The following is a 17,004-nucleotide window of genomic DNA, read 5'->3' on the forward strand; positions in this document are numbered from 1 at the left end:
GCCCCGCCCACTGAGACACTGCCCCCGCCCACTGAGCCACTGCCCCGCCCACTTAAAGCGCTGCTAAAAGTCACACTCTGACATCAGTTCACAGCCAATTTCATTCCACAATTAACAACAATTAACGGCACCAGCTCCCCGTCTGCGTTGCTCGCTCTGACCGGCTGCTTCGCAGCTTGTTGGAGGGCCGCCTGCCCCTCAACGCCGCCTCGCCTGCCCCTCAACGCCGCCTCGCCTGCCCCTCAACGCCGCCTCGCCTGCCCCTCACAACGCCGCCTGCCCCTCAACGCCGCCTCGCCTGCCCCTCACAACGCCGCCTCGCCTGCCCCTCAACGCCGCCTGGCCTGCCCCTCAACGCCGCCTCGCCTGCCCCTCACAACGCCGCCTCGCCTGCCCCTCAACGCCGCCTGCCCCTCCAACGCCGCCTCGCCTGCCCCTCACAACGCCGCCTCGCCTGCCCCTCAACGCCGCCTCGCCTGCCCCTCAACGCCGCCTCGCCTGCCCCTCACGCCGCCTCGCCTGCCCCTCAACGCCGCCTCGCCTGCCCCTCACGCCGCCTCGCCTGCCCCTCAACGCCGCCTGCCCCACAATAAACGACATCATGTCTATTGTGTCCATGTTCCATTTTCTAAGCCGTCAGAGATCCAGGTTACCAGATCACAGCTGACAGCGTCGGTTTAACGGCTCTCTGAGAGGGATAAACGATGAACATGTAGCGACATCATCATCACGCTACAAGTATTCATGATACACGCCTTTTTGTTAAAGACAAACTCAGATTAGATTTTATGTGACGCTACATGATGAAGTCATTCTTCATTGATCATCACACACTTGGAACGCTCCAGCCACGGCGTGGATCACACACAGATCCGCACCGCGGTGGAGGCGGCGAGCGCGGCAGCTGCTCATCAGGAGCGATAACCCTTCAATTTCACTGATACGCCAACCCTTAACCCCCCCAAGTTCAGCACCTCGTCCAAGGATCCAACATGCAGCTCCCATACACAAACCATCCAGTACACGGATACCAGCCGGACTCATGACCCAAACGCAGCATCCGAATCGGAACGGTGACAAAGAAAATGAGAAAGCAGCCAAACACAAAGAGGTACCGACTCACCAGCTCAGGGTGTGAAGCTGGCCAGATGACTTGGTTAAGTTTACCAAGGAACCACGCCAGACGGACATTCCTCGAGATCCGGTACTCCTCCTTCATCAGCAGGTAGATCTGGTCAGCCTCTTCCAGCTGGGAGAGAGAAGAATCAGAGCATCCTGAAAGATCAGTACGGTTCTGCTCTACGGTTCTGCTGCACCGTGTCTACAGGACGGTTCTGCTCTACGGTTCTGCTGCACCGTGTCTACAGGACGGTTCTGCTCTACGGTTCTGCTGCACCGTGTCTACAGGACGGTTCTGCTCTACGGTTCTGCTCTACGGTCCAGCTTCAAATGTTGTTGTTCTGGGTGTGAGATCCCGCCTCTCGGCCGGAGCAAGCCGGGCTAGGCTGCAGCAACTCCCCCGACCCGCAAAGCGGAGAAGCAGGAGGAAAGGCATGCATGGATGGATGGATGGATGCATGGATGGATGGATGGATGCATGGATGGATGCACGGATGCATGCATGGATGCATGCATGGATACATGGATGGATACATGGATACATGCATGGATGCATGGATGCATGAATTGTAAAACCGAACAGCAGTAAAAGTTGTTTGTGTCCGTTTCAGAGATAGAAAGTAAATCAAAGTCGTTAAATCTTTATCTTTCTATTGACCCGCTGTCATTGACTGAATTCAATGAGACAGAAAAAAGGACTCCAATGTTGAAGTCGTTCAGATGCGGATCCTTGAGAGTTTAAATCCAGAAGCACACAGAGACGGTCCAGACGCGGGGCCAGCCCGCTTGTTGTCGTTAGCTGCTAAGCTAACACGCTGCACCGACCTGCTGAGCGAACAGAGCCGCTAAGTTAAGGCCAACGTTACCTCGCCGTCCTGCGCCTCCGCCATGCCGCGTCGGTCATACGAAGGAACATTCACGGAGCTGCGAGGGAATCGATTCTGCCTGACAGCTGACGGCCAGCGTTTCTTCTTCCTCTTCTTCTTCTTCTTTGTTATTTCCGGTCATGAACGCCGCCGGGCGCTCCACTGCCCCCCACTGGTCTCTTTCTGAACTGGCGCTTCATGAAGACCCTTCATGCAGTCTCAGGAGGAGTAAAGTAAAATCTTTTCATTCTTTGTAATTGTTTCTAACTATGGAAGCCCAAAAGATGCATAATTAACTAAATAATTATTAAATATTTAATTATAATAAAATAATAATTAGATATTAAAGAATAATAAAGATATATCTCATGATAATATTGTTTTATTTTACAATTTAATGGCCATATTATATATATTTCTGTCATTTGTAAAAAAAAATATGATTTTTTTATTCATTTAATTTTGCATCTTTTGGGCTTCCATAATATCGAGGGGTACGTAGTCACAAGTTCTGCCTGTCAGTTTAAATTCAGGGAGGAAGCCACCACTGCAGCCAAATCGGCGTCGCGCAATGTTTACGTCACATGACGCGACGTCGCCGTCTTCTCCACGTTGTGATTGTCTGTTCGTCTTAAATCATGGAGAAAAAAAGGTCGAACCGCTTCGGGAAGCGAACCCAGCCCGCGGGGGCGAGAGACGACGACCCCGTCCGGAACTTTGAGAAGTGGAAGAAGAAGTACAGCAAGACCAAGTCTCGCGTGAAGCGGGGGCGGGCCCCGAAGAAGCCCGAGTGGCAGGTGGAGCGCGACTACGTGGCCACGCTGGTTAGCAGGTACCCCGACATTAACCCCGACCGGGTTAGCAGGTTCTCAGACTTCCCCATTTCAAAGAAGACCCTGCTGGGTCTGCAGGAGACCCGGTACCGACAGCCCACGGAGATCCAGAGGCAGACCATCGGCTTCGCTCTGCAGGGTAAAGATGTCCTCGGTGCCGCGAAGACCGGCTCTGGGAAGACTTTAGCTTTCCTGATACCGGTGCTGGAGTGTCTGTACCGGCAGCAGTGGACCTCGGTGGACGGCCTGGGGGCCCTGATCATAGCCCCCACCAGGGAGCTCGCCTACCAGACGTTCCAAGTCCTTCGCAAGGTGGGCAAGAACCACGACTTCTCAGCGGGGCTCATCATCGGCGGCAAAGACCTCCAGAGCGAGGCGGAGAAGATCCAACACACCAACATCATCGTGTGCACGCCGGGCCGGCTCCTCCAGCACATGGACCAGACGGCCGCCTTCCACGCCACCAGCCTCCACATGCTGGTCCTGGACGAGGCGGACCGGATCCTGGACCTGGGCTTCGCCGATACGGTCAACGCCATCGTGGAGAACCTTCCCGACGGCCGCCAGACGCTGCTGTTCTCTGCCACGCAGACCAAGTCCGTCAAAGACCTGGCCCGGCTCAGCCTCAGGGAGCCACAGCACGTGTGGGTCCACCAGAAGGCCCGGTTCAGCACCCCGGCCACGCTGGAGCAGAGCTACGTCGTGTGTGAGCTCCACCAGAAGGTGAACGTGCTCTACTCCTTCATCCGGAGCCACCTGAAGAAGAAGGTCATCGTCTTCTTCGCCTGCTGCAAGGAGGTGCAGTACCTGTTCCGCGTGCTGTGCCGCCTGAGGCCCGGCACGCCGGTTCTGGCGCTGCACGGCAAGCAGCAGCAGATGAAGCGGGTGCAGGTCTACACGGACTTCGTCGGGAAGCAGAGCGCCGTGCTCCTCGCCACCGACCTCGCCGCCAGAGGCCTGGACTTCCCCGCCGTCAACTGGGTGCTTCAGTTCGACTGTCCGGAGGACGCGGACACGTACGTGCACCGGGTGGGGCGCACGGCCCGCTACAGGGAGGGGGGCGAGGCCCTGCTGCTGCTGCTCCCCTCGGAGGAGCCAGGCATGCTCAGCCAGCTGCGGGAGAAGAAGGCCCCCATCAATAAGATCCAGGTTTGGCTCCACCCACAGCATCACAGACCTCCCCCAAGCAGCCCCCCCCCCCCCCGATCAGAACCAGAAGGTTCTAGATTGTTCACCAAAGTTCCAACTGATGCTTGAATCCAGGAATGGGTTTGAATGTTAAAATGTAATACTTGTTCCTGACTGCATTCTGGATCTGATCCGGATGAAATTCGGGGGTGAGATAGAGACCCCCCCCCCCCCCCCCACATGACTGTCATATTCCATAAACATTGATCAATAATAAACTGAGATATTGAGGAACAAATCTTGAAGCTGGATTCTGGATCACTTTGTCAGAGTGATCCAGAATCCAGACTCTCTTCTGGATCAGCACCAGAGTCTACTCGAGATCCATCCAGAACCTTTGAGTGATGCTAGCCCCGCCTCCACTGAGGTAATGGGATTACTGTAATCTAGTGCTTCGTTGTGTTCGTCTCATTTCAATCAGACGTCTGAACATGTGTTGTATTGATCAATGCGATTGTCTGATTGGCTCCAGATAAATGCAGACAAGCTCCAGAACGTGCAGCCGAAGCTGGAGGCGTTCCTGGCCCAGGAGGCGCAGCAGAAGGAGCGGGCTCAGCGGTGCTTCGTCTCCTACCTGCGCTCCGTGTCCCTGATGAAGAACAAGCAGGTGTTCGACGTCTCCAGCCTCCGCATCGAACCCTACGCGCTGTCTCTGGGCCTCGCCGTGGCGCCGAGGGTGCGCTTCATGAGGGGCCGAGGCCGGAGGGAGCAGCAGCCGGAGGACGAGGACGAGAAGGAGGAGGGGCTGAGGGACCTCAAAGCCCAGCGGACGAGACATGTCCCTCAGGATTCAGGCGAAGACGAAAAAGAGGATTCAGGTGAGGAAGATGACAAGGATTCAAGAGAGCTGCTTACGGTCAAAAGGAGGGACGTCTTCAATCTGACCGGGGACCAGGAGACACTGGGGACCAGGAGACACTGGGGGACCCCGACAAGAGCCCCAAAAGGAAAACCGAAAAGGAGACGAGATTCAAAGAAGCCAAAAAGGTGCTCAAGAGACATTTCAAAATGAACACCAAATTGACTTTCAACGAAGACGGGGGCGCTGTCCAGCTGTGGCCGCCCGCCCAGCAGTCAGTGACCGGAGAGGAGGAAGAGGAGGAGGAGGAAGGCGTGTCAGGCATCAACGTGGAGAAGGCCAAGGCGAGGCTGAGACGGGAGGACCAGACGTTTGACAAGCAGGAGTTCAGCCGCAGAGTCAAGGCCAAGCACCGGGAGAAGAGGCTGAAGGTCAACGCGGCCCGGAGGGAGGCCGGCCGGCGGCGCGGCGAAGACGACGACGAAGACGACGAAGACGAGGTGGTGGCCTACCTGGCCAGCCACAGCGACCAGGAGTCTGAGCCCAGCGACCTGCCGGACCTCGACGAAGGGCAGGCTGAGGAAGAGGAGCAAGAAATGAGAGTCGCTAAACGGCAGCACGGCGGGGAGAGTGATGAGGGAGAGGAGCTGCAGGAGAGGAAGAGGGCCAGAGGGGGCGGGGGCCGGGGCGGGGGCCTGGACCCGGGGATGGACCTGGGGCTGGATGGGGGCCTGGACCCGGGGCTGGGCGGGGGCCTGGACCCGGGGCTGGGCGGGGGCCTGGACACGGGGCTGGGCGGGGGCCTGGACACGGGGCTGTCTCTGGCTGATGACGAGGAGATAGCCTTACGTCTGCTTGGAGGGCAAGGGTAGATCGGAGAAAGCTCTGCCCCCCCCCCCCCCGTCAGGTCTACCTGTAGCAGGTAATGAAGCTGCTTGTTTGTTCAGACGTTGTCGTCACTAACATGACAATAAAGACGAACCTGAAAGGTGACTCCATTCCTGTCGTTTTTATATTTTGGTCTTTCAATGTTGGGGGGGGGGGGGGGGGGGGGGTCAACATGTAGCTCAGGAGATCCTCCGTTAGCGTCACGTTCATAGAACGTACACAAAGAGCGTGTTACCCCGGAGGGGGGGTATTTAGGACTTCTCCCTGCTGCTGAGCGTGTTACCCCGGAGGGGGGGTATTTAGGACTTCTCCCTGCTGCTGACCGTGTTACCCCAGAGGGGGGGTATTTAGGACTTCTCCCTGCTGCTGAGCGTGTTACCCCGGAGGGGGGGTATTTAGGACTTCTCCCTGCTGCTGAGCGTGTTGCCCCAGAGGGGGGGTATTTAGGACTTCTCCCTGCTGCTGAGCGTGTTACCCCGGAGGGGGGGTATTTAGGGCTTCTCCCTGCTGCTGAGCGTGTTACCCCGGAGGGGGGGTATTTAGGGCTTCTCCCTGCTGCTGAGCGTGTTACCCCAGAGGAGGTGTATTTAGGACTTCTCCCTGCTGCTGAGCGTGTTACCCCGGAGGGGGGGTATTTAGGACTTCTCCCTGCTGCTGACCGTGTTACCCCAGAGGGGGGGTATTTAGGACTTCTCCCTGCTGCTGAGCGTGTTACCCCGGAGGGGGGGTATTTAGGACTTCTCCCTGCTGCTGAGCGTGTTGCCCCAGAGGGGGGGTATTTAGGACTTCTCCCTGCTGCTGAGCGTGTTACCCCGGAGGGGGGGTATTTAGGACTTCTCCCTGCTGCTGAGCGTGTTACCCCAGAGGGGGGGTATTTAGGACTTCTCCCTGCTGCTGAGCGTGTTACCCCAGAGGAGGTGTATTTAGGACTTCTCCCTGCTGCTGAGCGTGTTGCCCCAGAGGGGGGGTATTTAGGACTTCTCCCTGCTGCTGAGCGTGTTACCCCGGAGGGGGGGTATTTAGGGCTTCTCCCTGCTGCTGAGCGTGTTACCCCGGAGGGGGGGTATTTAGGACTTCTCCCTGCTGCTGAGCGTGTTACCCCAGAGGGGGGGTATTTAGGACTTCTCCCTGCTGCTGAGCGTGTTACCCCGGAGGGGGGGTATTTAGGACTTCTCCCTGCTGCTGAGCGTGTTGCCCCAGAGGGGGGGTATTTAGGACTTCTCCCTGCTGCTGAGCGTGTTGCCCCAGAGGGGGGGTATTTAGGGCTTCTCCCTGCTGCTGAGCGTGTTACCCCAGAGGGGGGGTATTTAGGACTTGGTCACCACAGACGGACCGGAACCCGCAGCCGGCTGGGATGGGTTCCAGCAGTGGAACGGGGTGGGGGGGCTCCAGAAGGAACACTTGGAGCTGACATGAGCAGCCCCCCCCCCCAGCTGGAACGTGATCGATGTAAAATAAATCATCCCGTTTCTCTGCAGAACTTCCGGCCCGGTTGGCTGGTTCTGAGCGGCGCCACTGAACTGGGCCGGTACTGAATCCTGAACCAGACTAATAATAACAAATACGACACAGGAAGTGAGTCCTGGAGCTCCGGTGACGATGGCGTCTATTCGCTGCGTAAAAGCATGTGGACCATCCGGTCACCGGACACGGACGCACCGCGGAACGTAGCACGGAATTACGTTTTACGTGTTTAGGCTCGATTTTATTTAGTGCGCGACGTAGATTTCCGCTGCGCGAGGACCGTATCAGCTGTGCGTCATTACGCACGAGCGCGTTGTTCCGGAGCGAGAAAGCTTTGTATTTTTAGCATTGATGATTTGCAAATCAAAAAACATGTTTTCAAACCATGGTGAGTTTATTTTTTATTTGCTATTTGCATTTGTAAAATCCACATTTTATGCGGCAGGAATTTCATTCCACGCAGGAATCCCGGGAATGGCTTCCGGTTTCCGGTCTGCGGATCCGGTCCCGCAGCTACCGGGAGGATGGCGTCTCTCACGCAGGTAAAAGGATGCGCTTCATCTCAGAGCTGGATCAGAATCTCACGATGGATCTCAGCACCGAACACGGACCGAACACGCGTTCTGATCCAGCTGTCGGGTCGGGCCCTTCACGGGACCGGCAGGAGCGGCTCGTTAGCGGCGCAAGGTCCGCTGACGACCCGCTCGGAGCCGGCCGGACGACGCGCCCATTCATAAAAGCGGAGACTGAGAGAACGGGCCGCGCGGACGGGAGGATGCTCCGGTGTTAGCTAGCATGCTAACGCCGGGCTGTGTGTGTGGGGGGGGGGGGGGGGGGGATAATCTTTATCCTTGTTGTGTGAGAGAGAGAGAGAGAGAGAGAGAGCTGAAGTTCACCTTCAGGATCAGCACTGGACAGCTCCATATGTAGCCGGCTACCTATGGAGCTGTCCAGTGCTGATCCTGATCCATATGTAACCGGCTCCCTATGGAGCTGTCCAGTGCTGATCCTGATCCATATGTAGCCGGCTCCCTATGGAGCTGTCCAGTGCTGATCCTGATCCATATGTAGCCGGCTCCCTATGGAGCTGTCCAGTGCTGATCCTGATCCATATGTAGCCGGATCAACAACAACAACAAAAAAGGTTCAAATAACGTTCAATAGTCACCTCCAGCAGATTATTGATTTCCTGACTGCAGCGTGTTGCTATTGTTATTGACATGTTGCTGAATGTTTCTGTTTGATCAGTTCACTACTTAAGTTACAAACATTGAATATTCAATTGTATAGTTGTACAAATATATGGATAGATTATTGCTGTTATTATAACGTAAATCCTTTCAATTGATCAGGTTAAGAAAACCACACTACTCCATCAATCAATAATCAACCGAGATATTGACAAAATAATTTTGACGCTCCATTAACTGCAATGTTAACGAAACATTCAATTAAATTCACCTTTATTTATATAACACCGGCTCACAACAGGAAGTCGTCTCAAGGCTTTACAGGATTAGCAGGGAAACACAGAACCCAACGTGACCCACAAGAGCAAGAACTCTGGAGACGGAGGCAAGAAAAACTACCTCTAACAGGCAGAAACCTTGGACAGAACCTAAGACTCATGGTGGACGGCCATCTGTCTGACCGGCTGGGTTGATGGAGAGAGAGAGAGAGAGAGAGAGAGAGAGAGAATGTATGAAGCTATAAATGCTAATGCTGCTATATAAAGCTATAAATGCTAATGCTAGCGACGTGGACATCGGTGCTGAGGGACACAGGTCCAGGTTCTGCAGCACCACGGACAGAAGGACCTGAAAGAGAGAGAGAACAAGACTACAGGAAGAGAGAGAGATTACTGACATATATTTATAACATGAATAACCAGATAAAGGGGGAGGAGCTCAGTGTGTCATGATGTTAAGCCACCAGTGCTGCCTAATGACAGCAGATTGATTATACTGATTACTGCATCGATTAGTTATAAGCTTTGTTAAAAAGGAAAGTCTTTAATCTACTCTTGAACATAGAGATGGTGTCTGTCTCAAGAACCAATCAGGGAGCTGATTCCACCATAAAGGAGCTTCATAACTGGAAGCTCCGCCCCCCTGTCTGCTCTTGGAAATACCTGGAACCACGAGCAGGCCAGCATTTTGGGACCGCAGGGTTCTAGTGGGGCAATACGGGATAATCATCTCTGTAAGGTAAGGAGGGGCCTGGCCGGTGAGGGCTTTAAAAGTGAGCAGCAGGATTTTATATTCAATCCGTTCCCTAACAGGAAGCAGAGACGCCAGAACAGGGGAAATGTGTTCTCTCAGTCTGGTTCCCGTCGGTGTTTATTTTTGCCTGAACTCTCCCCCTCTCCACCAAAAATATCAAATGTAAATATAATAATATTACATTAAATGCAATAAGCAAATATCACAATGGGGGGAGATCGAGCCCTAAAGCAGCATGACAACAACAGTAAAAGGTTTCCCACCCTGAAGTCGGCCTCGTGTGTGTATAAGTATGTGTGTGTATAAGTATGTGTGTATGTTTGAAAGGTTGGTTTATCCTGCAGTAATATTCAGTCTATTCCACAGCTGTCGAGTGGAAACCCTGTTTATGAGAACTTTTACAGACAGGTGAGCTGACAGTACCTCTAAACGTTGGTATGTGTGAAAGACATGTTTGAGAGTTATTTATCAAAAAGCAAAGTCCGAGATGTTGATAGCTGCTAACAGCCCGACTCTCTGCTCCAAGGTGGATCCTGGGAATACCGGGAGAGTCGGGCCGACGGAAGCGGCAGTTTTCTTGAAGAAGTCTGGCCTGCCTGACGTGACGTTGGGAAAGGTAAGTAGTGCTTACAAAATAATTTATTTCTGAGTAGTGGCCGGCTCTTCCTCCTGGCTCACTAATCGACCTTTCCGTGCCACGCCCCCTCCCGCCCACCGGAAGGTGACAGGTCAGACACTCAGACAGCACGTTACCAAAATGGATGCAAACGCATTGTGTTCATTGACCGGTGATTTCTCAGTGAGGTATTTCATGGATATCGATACTCTGAGGGGACAGAGACTGTCACAGTAGATGTGAGATCATGGTTGCTATGGCGACGTGAGCTGCAGAAGTGTGCTTAAGGCCCAGTACAGTCGGATCTCATTGGCAGGGAGGGATCAACGTTCTCCTGTCTCCAGGTTGCTGATTTTTGTATTATAATCTTGAGATATCGAATCCTGCAGTCTTTGAAAAGATTTCTTATCTTGGCATGAAATGGCTTCAGTCAGGCGGGACCTGTGATGTGACTCTGTGTGCACCGGCTGCTGGAACGAGCTTTTTATGCATCCTGAATTTAAAATGAAGCTGCAGCAAACCAAAGGTTTAGCACCTCTGGAACGGTCCGTGTTTTTAAATACAAATGGCTCCTTGGAGTCGAGTGTAATACCGGATGTTCAGGCGATTGTTCCTTGATGCTGGTTGGATCACTTCACACTCACGCCGACGCTCATTGAGTTCCCCTGGTCGTCGCATGCCTCCATTAGATGAATCGCAAACATGCAATAATGTCATGCGTGGAGCTACAAAGGGAAAGAAGTCCAATCCGGTGGAATGCGTCACACATTTCTACTCTAATATGGCATGGATATTATAACATGTCATTCTAATTTAAGTCAATGGGGCATTTTGGCCATGAAGGTCTCCAGAGGGAATATTTATATTTAAACATATTAAAATGAATGAATAGATCAAACCTTTAAACTGACATTTAAATGGTTTAAATGGAAAATGTACTGCATTAATGGTTTAGAGCAGCGATCAAGTTATTAAAGTGATTTATGTGTGTTGATTTGATAGCAGCTGTTGTGTGCATGTACCGGTACATCTTTGCCTACCAGAGACAAACCCAAGCCTTGATTTGGGGGTACATCCCTCCTGAGCATTTGGGGTTCAGGAGTGTGTTGCTGTCGTGTGATGGTGGAGACGGCTGCAGGGAGAAGAACCAAAAGGCTGGCGAGCTGTACGCTCCACGCATTTAGGCTAGGAGTGATGATGTTTGTCGGGTCTCCCAGAATTCAAGAAAGGAGGTGAAGACCTGCTCAAAGGCACCTCGGCAGTGCTCTGCAGGTGGACTGGCACTTCTCCGTCCACCGGTCCACTCTGTGTATTTGTCCTCCGGTTCCCACCCCCCTGATCCACTACGCGCCACTTCACTGGCTGACAAGCAAACATGGTGAAATGTGCTGGAGAGACGAGGAAGGCAGTTCGATCCATTAGTACTTCCATTGTAGGAGTATTTAGAACATAATACATGATAACTGAAGAATTATCTCTCGGACTGGAGGTTAGAACTTTGGAAGTTCCTTTGTCCCTGATGCTTGTCCATTTGTGTCGTGTGTTTCAGATCTGGGATCTGGCGGATCCTGATTGCAAAGGCTATCTGGACAGGCAGGTGAGGAACGTCTTCAGGGCTGCTCGTTGTGATAATCTAGCTGTGATGCGAGGACCGTCCCTTCGTTTCCACGATCCTCCTGCCTGATCGTGCTGTCTTGTGCTCATGCACGTGCTCATGCACGTGCTGTCCCAGGGGTTTTTTGTAGCGCTGCGGCTGGTAGCGTGTGCTCAGAGCAGCGAGGAGGTCAGCCTGTCCAGCCTCAACCTCACAGTCCCCCCGCCCAAGTTTGTGAGTAAAAGCTCAAATACACACTATAAACGTAAACAGCTGTTCTTTATGGGATCATTTATATTGGATATTGACTATTGATTAAATCTTGCATGATATTCAAGCTCCTTCTGAGAAGACGAGTGTGTGCGATCCGCTCTTTGTCTGGTTGCAGAAGGACAGCAGCAGTCCGTCTGTGAGCTGCACGGCCCCCCCGTCCTCTGGAGACGCGCAGTGGGCCGTCAGGGTTTGTTTCAACACACAGACAAATGCGACCTTCGGTGAAGGAAAAGGACATTTTCTCTTCATATGTCTCGTGGTAGCTTTCAGTGAAACACAAGTAAAGGAGGGCTGCTCATTCTAAAGAGTCGCGTGATTCGTTTTCACCTGCTATGTGTGAGACGGTCGCTGAACCCAGAGCGAGCCTTCGCCTTGCTGCGGATGGACCCCGCCCCGCCCCGCCCCGCCACGCCCTGCTCTGTGCTTTGCCCCCAAATAATGGATTTGAGTTTCGGGAGATTCTAATCAGATGGTTTTACTTGGCAAAAGAACATTTCAGAGTGAAATGCTCATCTTTTATTGAAATACGTGAGTGAATAAACGACAGTCAGCACCCATCCATGCAGGAAAGCGGCTCTTTGATTTAAGTGAACATTATTTTCCTCAGACATGCAGTTAACTGGAGTCCCAGTCAGCAGGGACATGTCACCGTCTCCCTGATGCACCGACGTTTAGCAAACCAGGATCCCCGTGAACAAGCTGAAGCTTAGCGAGAGTCCGTTTGTCCCTTATTTACGGACGAGCATTTGATTGTGTGCTTTGCTTGCAGCCTGATGAGAAGAGTACATTTGATGGGATCTTTGAAAGTCTGTCTCCAGTCAATGGCCTGCTGTCGGGAGACAAGGTCAAACCGGTCTTAATCAACTCCAAGCTTCCCCTGGATGTTCTCGGGAAGGTACCGATCAAGTCCACGCTGTGAAGTATCGCGGTGATGGTTCCAGCTACGCCGTCATTGTTGTTCTGCCTTTAGGTGTGGGACCTGAGTGACATCGATAAAGACGGACACCTGGACAGAGACGAGTTTGCAGTGGTGTGTATTTAACTCTACGTCATCACTGTCTCGACTGCCATTCGGTATATTCACTCTTGTGATGCTTAAAGATACGGCCAGTATTGTTCTCTTATAGAAATGACAACGTATAACTACAGGAGCGCCTGGGGGTTAACCCTTCGTATGCCACATTCTGTAGGGACATGATTGTGTCGACAAAGATAGTGAAAGTGTACCCAATAACAGGCCGTGGGTCAATAAGAGTATTAGGTCTAGCCTACAGCAAGGGCACAGCTGCAGACCAACATTCAGCCTCAAAGGAGATTAAAGCAAAGCAGAAATATAAATCTGAACTGGAGAAGAAATTGAGGGTCGTTCTGGTCCTCAATGAAACTATTGTCGGCCTTCAGGACAGGAAGGGAACCAGAAATATTACTGTGAATGGTTTTGATTGCAAAAGCACTGAATGTCTTTTACAATTGATTTGATACTTTGATGTATCCTCATATTTTAATTCAAATGTTCTTAAAACATTTTCACTTGAGTCATAATCTTGTGGGCTGGATTTGAAATCTTTTAAGCTGCAGAACACAGAGAGTGAGAGTCAACGGTGTCCTGTCAGAAAGCGTATGTTCTTCCATTGGCGCGCCACAAGGGTGCGTGCTTTCCCCCCTTCTGTTTGTTCTGTACACTAATATGTCGGAGTTCTTTTAAAACGCCTTTTATTTTGACGTATGCAGACGACACTGTGATTGTAAGCCTTCGTAATGGAAATGAAGACGGCCACGGAGCCACTGTGGATCAATCTGATCCTCAATGCAACCAAAACTAGAAAGACAATCAGAGATTGCAGACCCCGCCTCCAAAAGACTATTGGATCTTGTGAGACAGTAAACAGGGCTTCCGGATCAGAGGGGACAAACCTGCTCTAGCTTGCTGCTCCGGAACGTACTACAAGACTCTTTCTGGACTCTTTTTCCCATCATGCCATTCGTGTCCCTCCCTCTTAAAGTGGCAGTTTACAACACAGGCACAATTCCAGATGTAAAAATAATTCTAGAATCTGGATCCAGATCCGGATCAACGCCATTCTCGGGGAGGACCGAGCCACGGACAGAACCTTGCTTGTGTAAAATTTTCAAGTCGATTGGGTTACTAGTTTTTGAGTTATGCGCTCGGACAGACAAACAAACAGACAAACAGACAGACAGACAAACGCACCCAATTGCAATACCCTCGCCTCCTCTTCGGCGAGGGTAACAAAAGACATGGTCATTCATTTTTGAAGGAATGACAGGTCTGCTGGAGAGACACACATTAAAGGTTGAACTGGTTTAAAAACTTTTAGGCCAACTGTGAGGCAGGAAGCGTCTCTGCTGCCTCTGCAGACGGTCTCTCGTCCATCAGGAAGGGGCACCAGCGTCTCTCCTGCCTCCGCAGACGGTCTCTCGTCCATCAGGAAGGGACACCAGCGTCTCTCCTGCCTCCGCAGACGGTCTCTCGTCCATCAGGAAGGGGCACCGGCGTCTCTGCTGCCTCCGCAGACGGTCTCTCGTCCATCAGGAAGGGGCGCCAGCGTCTCTCCTGCCTCTGCAGACGGTCTCTCGTCCATCAGGAAGGGACACCAGCGTCTCTCCTGCCTCCGCAGACGGTCTCTCGTCCATCAGGAAGGGGCACCGGCGTCTCTGCTGCCTCCGCAGACGGTCTCTCGTCCATCAGGAAGGGGCGCCAGCGTCTCTCCTGCCTCTGCAGACGGTCTCTCGTCCATCAGGAAGGGACACCAGCGTCTCTCCTGCCTCCGCAGACGGTCTCTCGTCCATCGGGAAGGGGCACCAGCGTCTCTCCTGCCTCCGCAGACGGTCTCTCGTCCATCAGAAAGGGGCACCAGCGTCTCTCCTGCCTCCGCAGACGGTCTCTCGTCCATCAGGAAGGGACACCAGCGTCTCCTGCCTCTGCAGACGGTCTCTCCATCAGGAAGGGGCACCAGCGTCTCTCCTGCCTCTGCAGACGGTCTCTCGTCCATCAGGAAGGGGCACCAGCGTCTCTCCTGCCTCTGCAGACGGTCTCTCGTCCATCAGGAAGGGACACCAGCGTCTCTGCTGCCTCTGCAGACGGTCTCTCCTCCATCAGGAAGGGACACCAGCGTCTCTCCTGCCTCCGCAGACGGTCTCTCGTCCATCAGGAAGGGGCACCAGCGTCTCTCCTGCCTCTGCAGACGGTCTCTCGTCCATCAGGAAGGGGCACCAGCGTCTCTCCTGCCTCTGCAGACGGTCTCTCGTCCATCAGGAAGGGACACCAGCGTCTCTCCTGCCTCTGCAGACGGTCTCTCGTCCATCAGGAAGGGACACCAGCGTCTCTGCTGCCTCTGCAGACGGTCTCTCCTCCATCAGGAAGGGACACCAGCGTCTCTCCTGCCTCTGCAGATGGTCTCTCGTCCATCAGGAAGGGGCACCAGCGTCTCTCCTGCCTCTGCAGACGGTCTCTCGTCCATTCTCACCCTGTCTTATCGTGCATCGGTCTAAATCGTCGTCCAAAAACAAAATTGTTTTCTTGTGAAAATTTACCCCGATTTCACCCGGATCTGTTTCCTCGGGTATTAAAGGTAGAACAAATCCATTGACCTGCTCCGATGTGGAATCGACTCAGCTAGAAGACGAGACTTGTTACAAATCTCTGTCTCTAATATTAAATGTACAGCAGGCCAAAACGCATGTGTACCTCTATTTCTTTTTAAATATTCTCCATAATATCCGCTATCCGAATCTGATCCAGATGAAATCCGGTGGTGAGACAGAAGACCCTACATGGCTGTGATAAATTCCATGAATTCCAATAATCAACTGAGATATTGGTAAACGCATTTTGAAGCTGTTCATGGTAACATTCCCAACATTTCCTGAAAATGTCATCAAGATCCGTTTAGAGCGTTTTGGGTTACCTTGCTAAAGGACAGACACACAGACAGATAATCTGAATCTAGAATACGATCCTATTTTCTAACCTATATTTTGTTTGCTTGTTTTTGTGCGTCAGATGTAGTATATCAATATTTTTAGAGGTACCAACTGAATTGTGCGTGTACTTTGGAGTGCCAGCCAATCAGGGCAAAGCTTCGGGACCTGAGAGTGAGAGAGCCGACGAGAGCGAATGGCTACATGTTCAAAAACCAGACGAGACTTTCTGCAATGTCTGTAATATGAACTATAAAGTTGGCCAGGAGACGCTTAGTCAAACACAAAATGGGTCTTTTGAATAAATTGATGAACATTTGCTTCACCAAATAGCATTGTTTTTATATGAAACACAACATAAACCTCCAAAATAAAATAAATGCTCTGATTGACGGAGTACAGCTTGTTCTCGATGAGCGGTGCCGTTTGATGCGTGTATCAGCCTCCAGATGTGTGTTGATAGCGTGGTGTGCTTCCTCAGGCCATGCACCTGGTGTACCGGGCCCTGGAGAAGGAGCCGGTCCCAACGCTCCTCCCGTCGGCCCTCATCCCACCGTTCAAGAGGAAGAGGAGTCTGGTCCCAGTAGCCAGCTCTGTGCCGGCTCTGCCCACAAGCCCCCCACCACCAAGGGACTCGCTGCGCTCTACACCCTCCCATGGCAGCATGAACTCGCTCAACAGCACCGGCAGCCTGTCACCCAAACACACGCTCAGATCTGGACAGGTAGTACACACTGTACACACGTACATATACACGTTGGTGTGGATTCTCATCCATCACGTTTGAGCCTTTTATGGTTCGAAGACTTTTTGTCTTTTGAGTCTTCAGTTCTGCCGGGTGGGAGTTGAGATGTTTAAAGTCTTCTGACAGTCTTTAAGGACAGACCTTAGCACAAGTCCATGCATATGTTGGTTCGGTGAATTCATCTGCTTGGTTCAACTTATAGAACGTCCTGTGAGGCACCAGTATTATCAGTTTCATTCTGCAAACACACGGCCACCCCACGGCCAAACACACGGCCACCCCTGATCTAAATCAGGGGTGTCAAACTCATGTTCTCCAAGGGCCACATTAGCATCATGTTTCCCCTCCAAAGGCCAAATGTAAACGTAACACAGTAAAAATGTAACTAAATGTAATGTCATCTAATGTAAAATAAATGTAACTATCCTTAACATGCTGTTAAATAACTATTTATT

General features: G+C 52.2%; 3 protein-coding genes across 3 annotated transcripts in view; 2 read left to right on the forward strand and 1 right to left on the reverse strand.

The window, feature by feature from the left end:
- The window catches only part of szt2 (SZT2 subunit of KICSTOR complex), an 89,748-nt gene extending 87,644 nt beyond the window's left edge, over window positions 1-2,104 (reverse strand). Inside the window, exons 1-2 of the mRNA XM_068743952.1 lie at window positions 1,986-2,104; window positions 1,124-1,249 (exon numbers count right to left, since the gene is read on the reverse strand). Of these exons, the coding sequence (XP_068600053.1) occupies window positions 1,124-1,249; window positions 1,986-2,009 (150 nt within the window). The 5' untranslated portion in view covers window positions 2,010-2,104. The remainder of the gene's footprint in view (window positions 1-1,123; window positions 1,250-1,985) is intronic.
- A 519-nt stretch (window positions 2,105-2,623) lies between these two features.
- Window positions 2,624-5,792, forward strand: LOC137899900 (probable ATP-dependent RNA helicase DDX10). Its single transcript, XM_068743953.1, is given in 3 exon segments — window positions 2,624-3,967; window positions 4,479-4,922; window positions 4,925-5,792. Coding segments are annotated over 3 exon segments (2,541 nt in total). The 3' UTR covers window positions 5,678-5,792.
- Window positions 5,793-9,586: 3,794 nt separating this feature from the next.
- LOC137899404 (epidermal growth factor receptor substrate 15-like 1) overlaps window positions 9,587-17,004 on the forward strand; it is a 39,914-nt gene continuing 32,496 nt past the window's right edge. The window contains exons 1-9 of the mRNA XM_068743440.1: window positions 9,587-9,633; window positions 9,724-9,787; window positions 9,906-9,995; window positions 11,545-11,592; window positions 11,728-11,823; window positions 11,978-12,049; window positions 12,632-12,757; window positions 12,833-12,892; window positions 16,286-16,528. Of these exons, the coding sequence (XP_068599541.1) occupies window positions 9,587-9,633; window positions 9,724-9,787; window positions 9,906-9,995; window positions 11,545-11,592; window positions 11,728-11,823; window positions 11,978-12,049; window positions 12,632-12,757; window positions 12,833-12,892; window positions 16,286-16,528 (846 nt within the window). The remainder of the gene's footprint in view (window positions 9,634-9,723; window positions 9,788-9,905; window positions 9,996-11,544; window positions 11,593-11,727; window positions 11,824-11,977; window positions 12,050-12,631; window positions 12,758-12,832; window positions 12,893-16,285; window positions 16,529-17,004) is intronic.

This window comes from Brachionichthys hirsutus, chromosome 9 (genome assembly GCF_040956055.1).
Source record: "Brachionichthys hirsutus isolate HB-005 chromosome 9, CSIRO-AGI_Bhir_v1, whole genome shotgun sequence".
Classification (NCBI taxonomy): domain Eukaryota; kingdom Metazoa; phylum Chordata; class Actinopteri; order Lophiiformes; family Brachionichthyidae; genus Brachionichthys; species Brachionichthys hirsutus.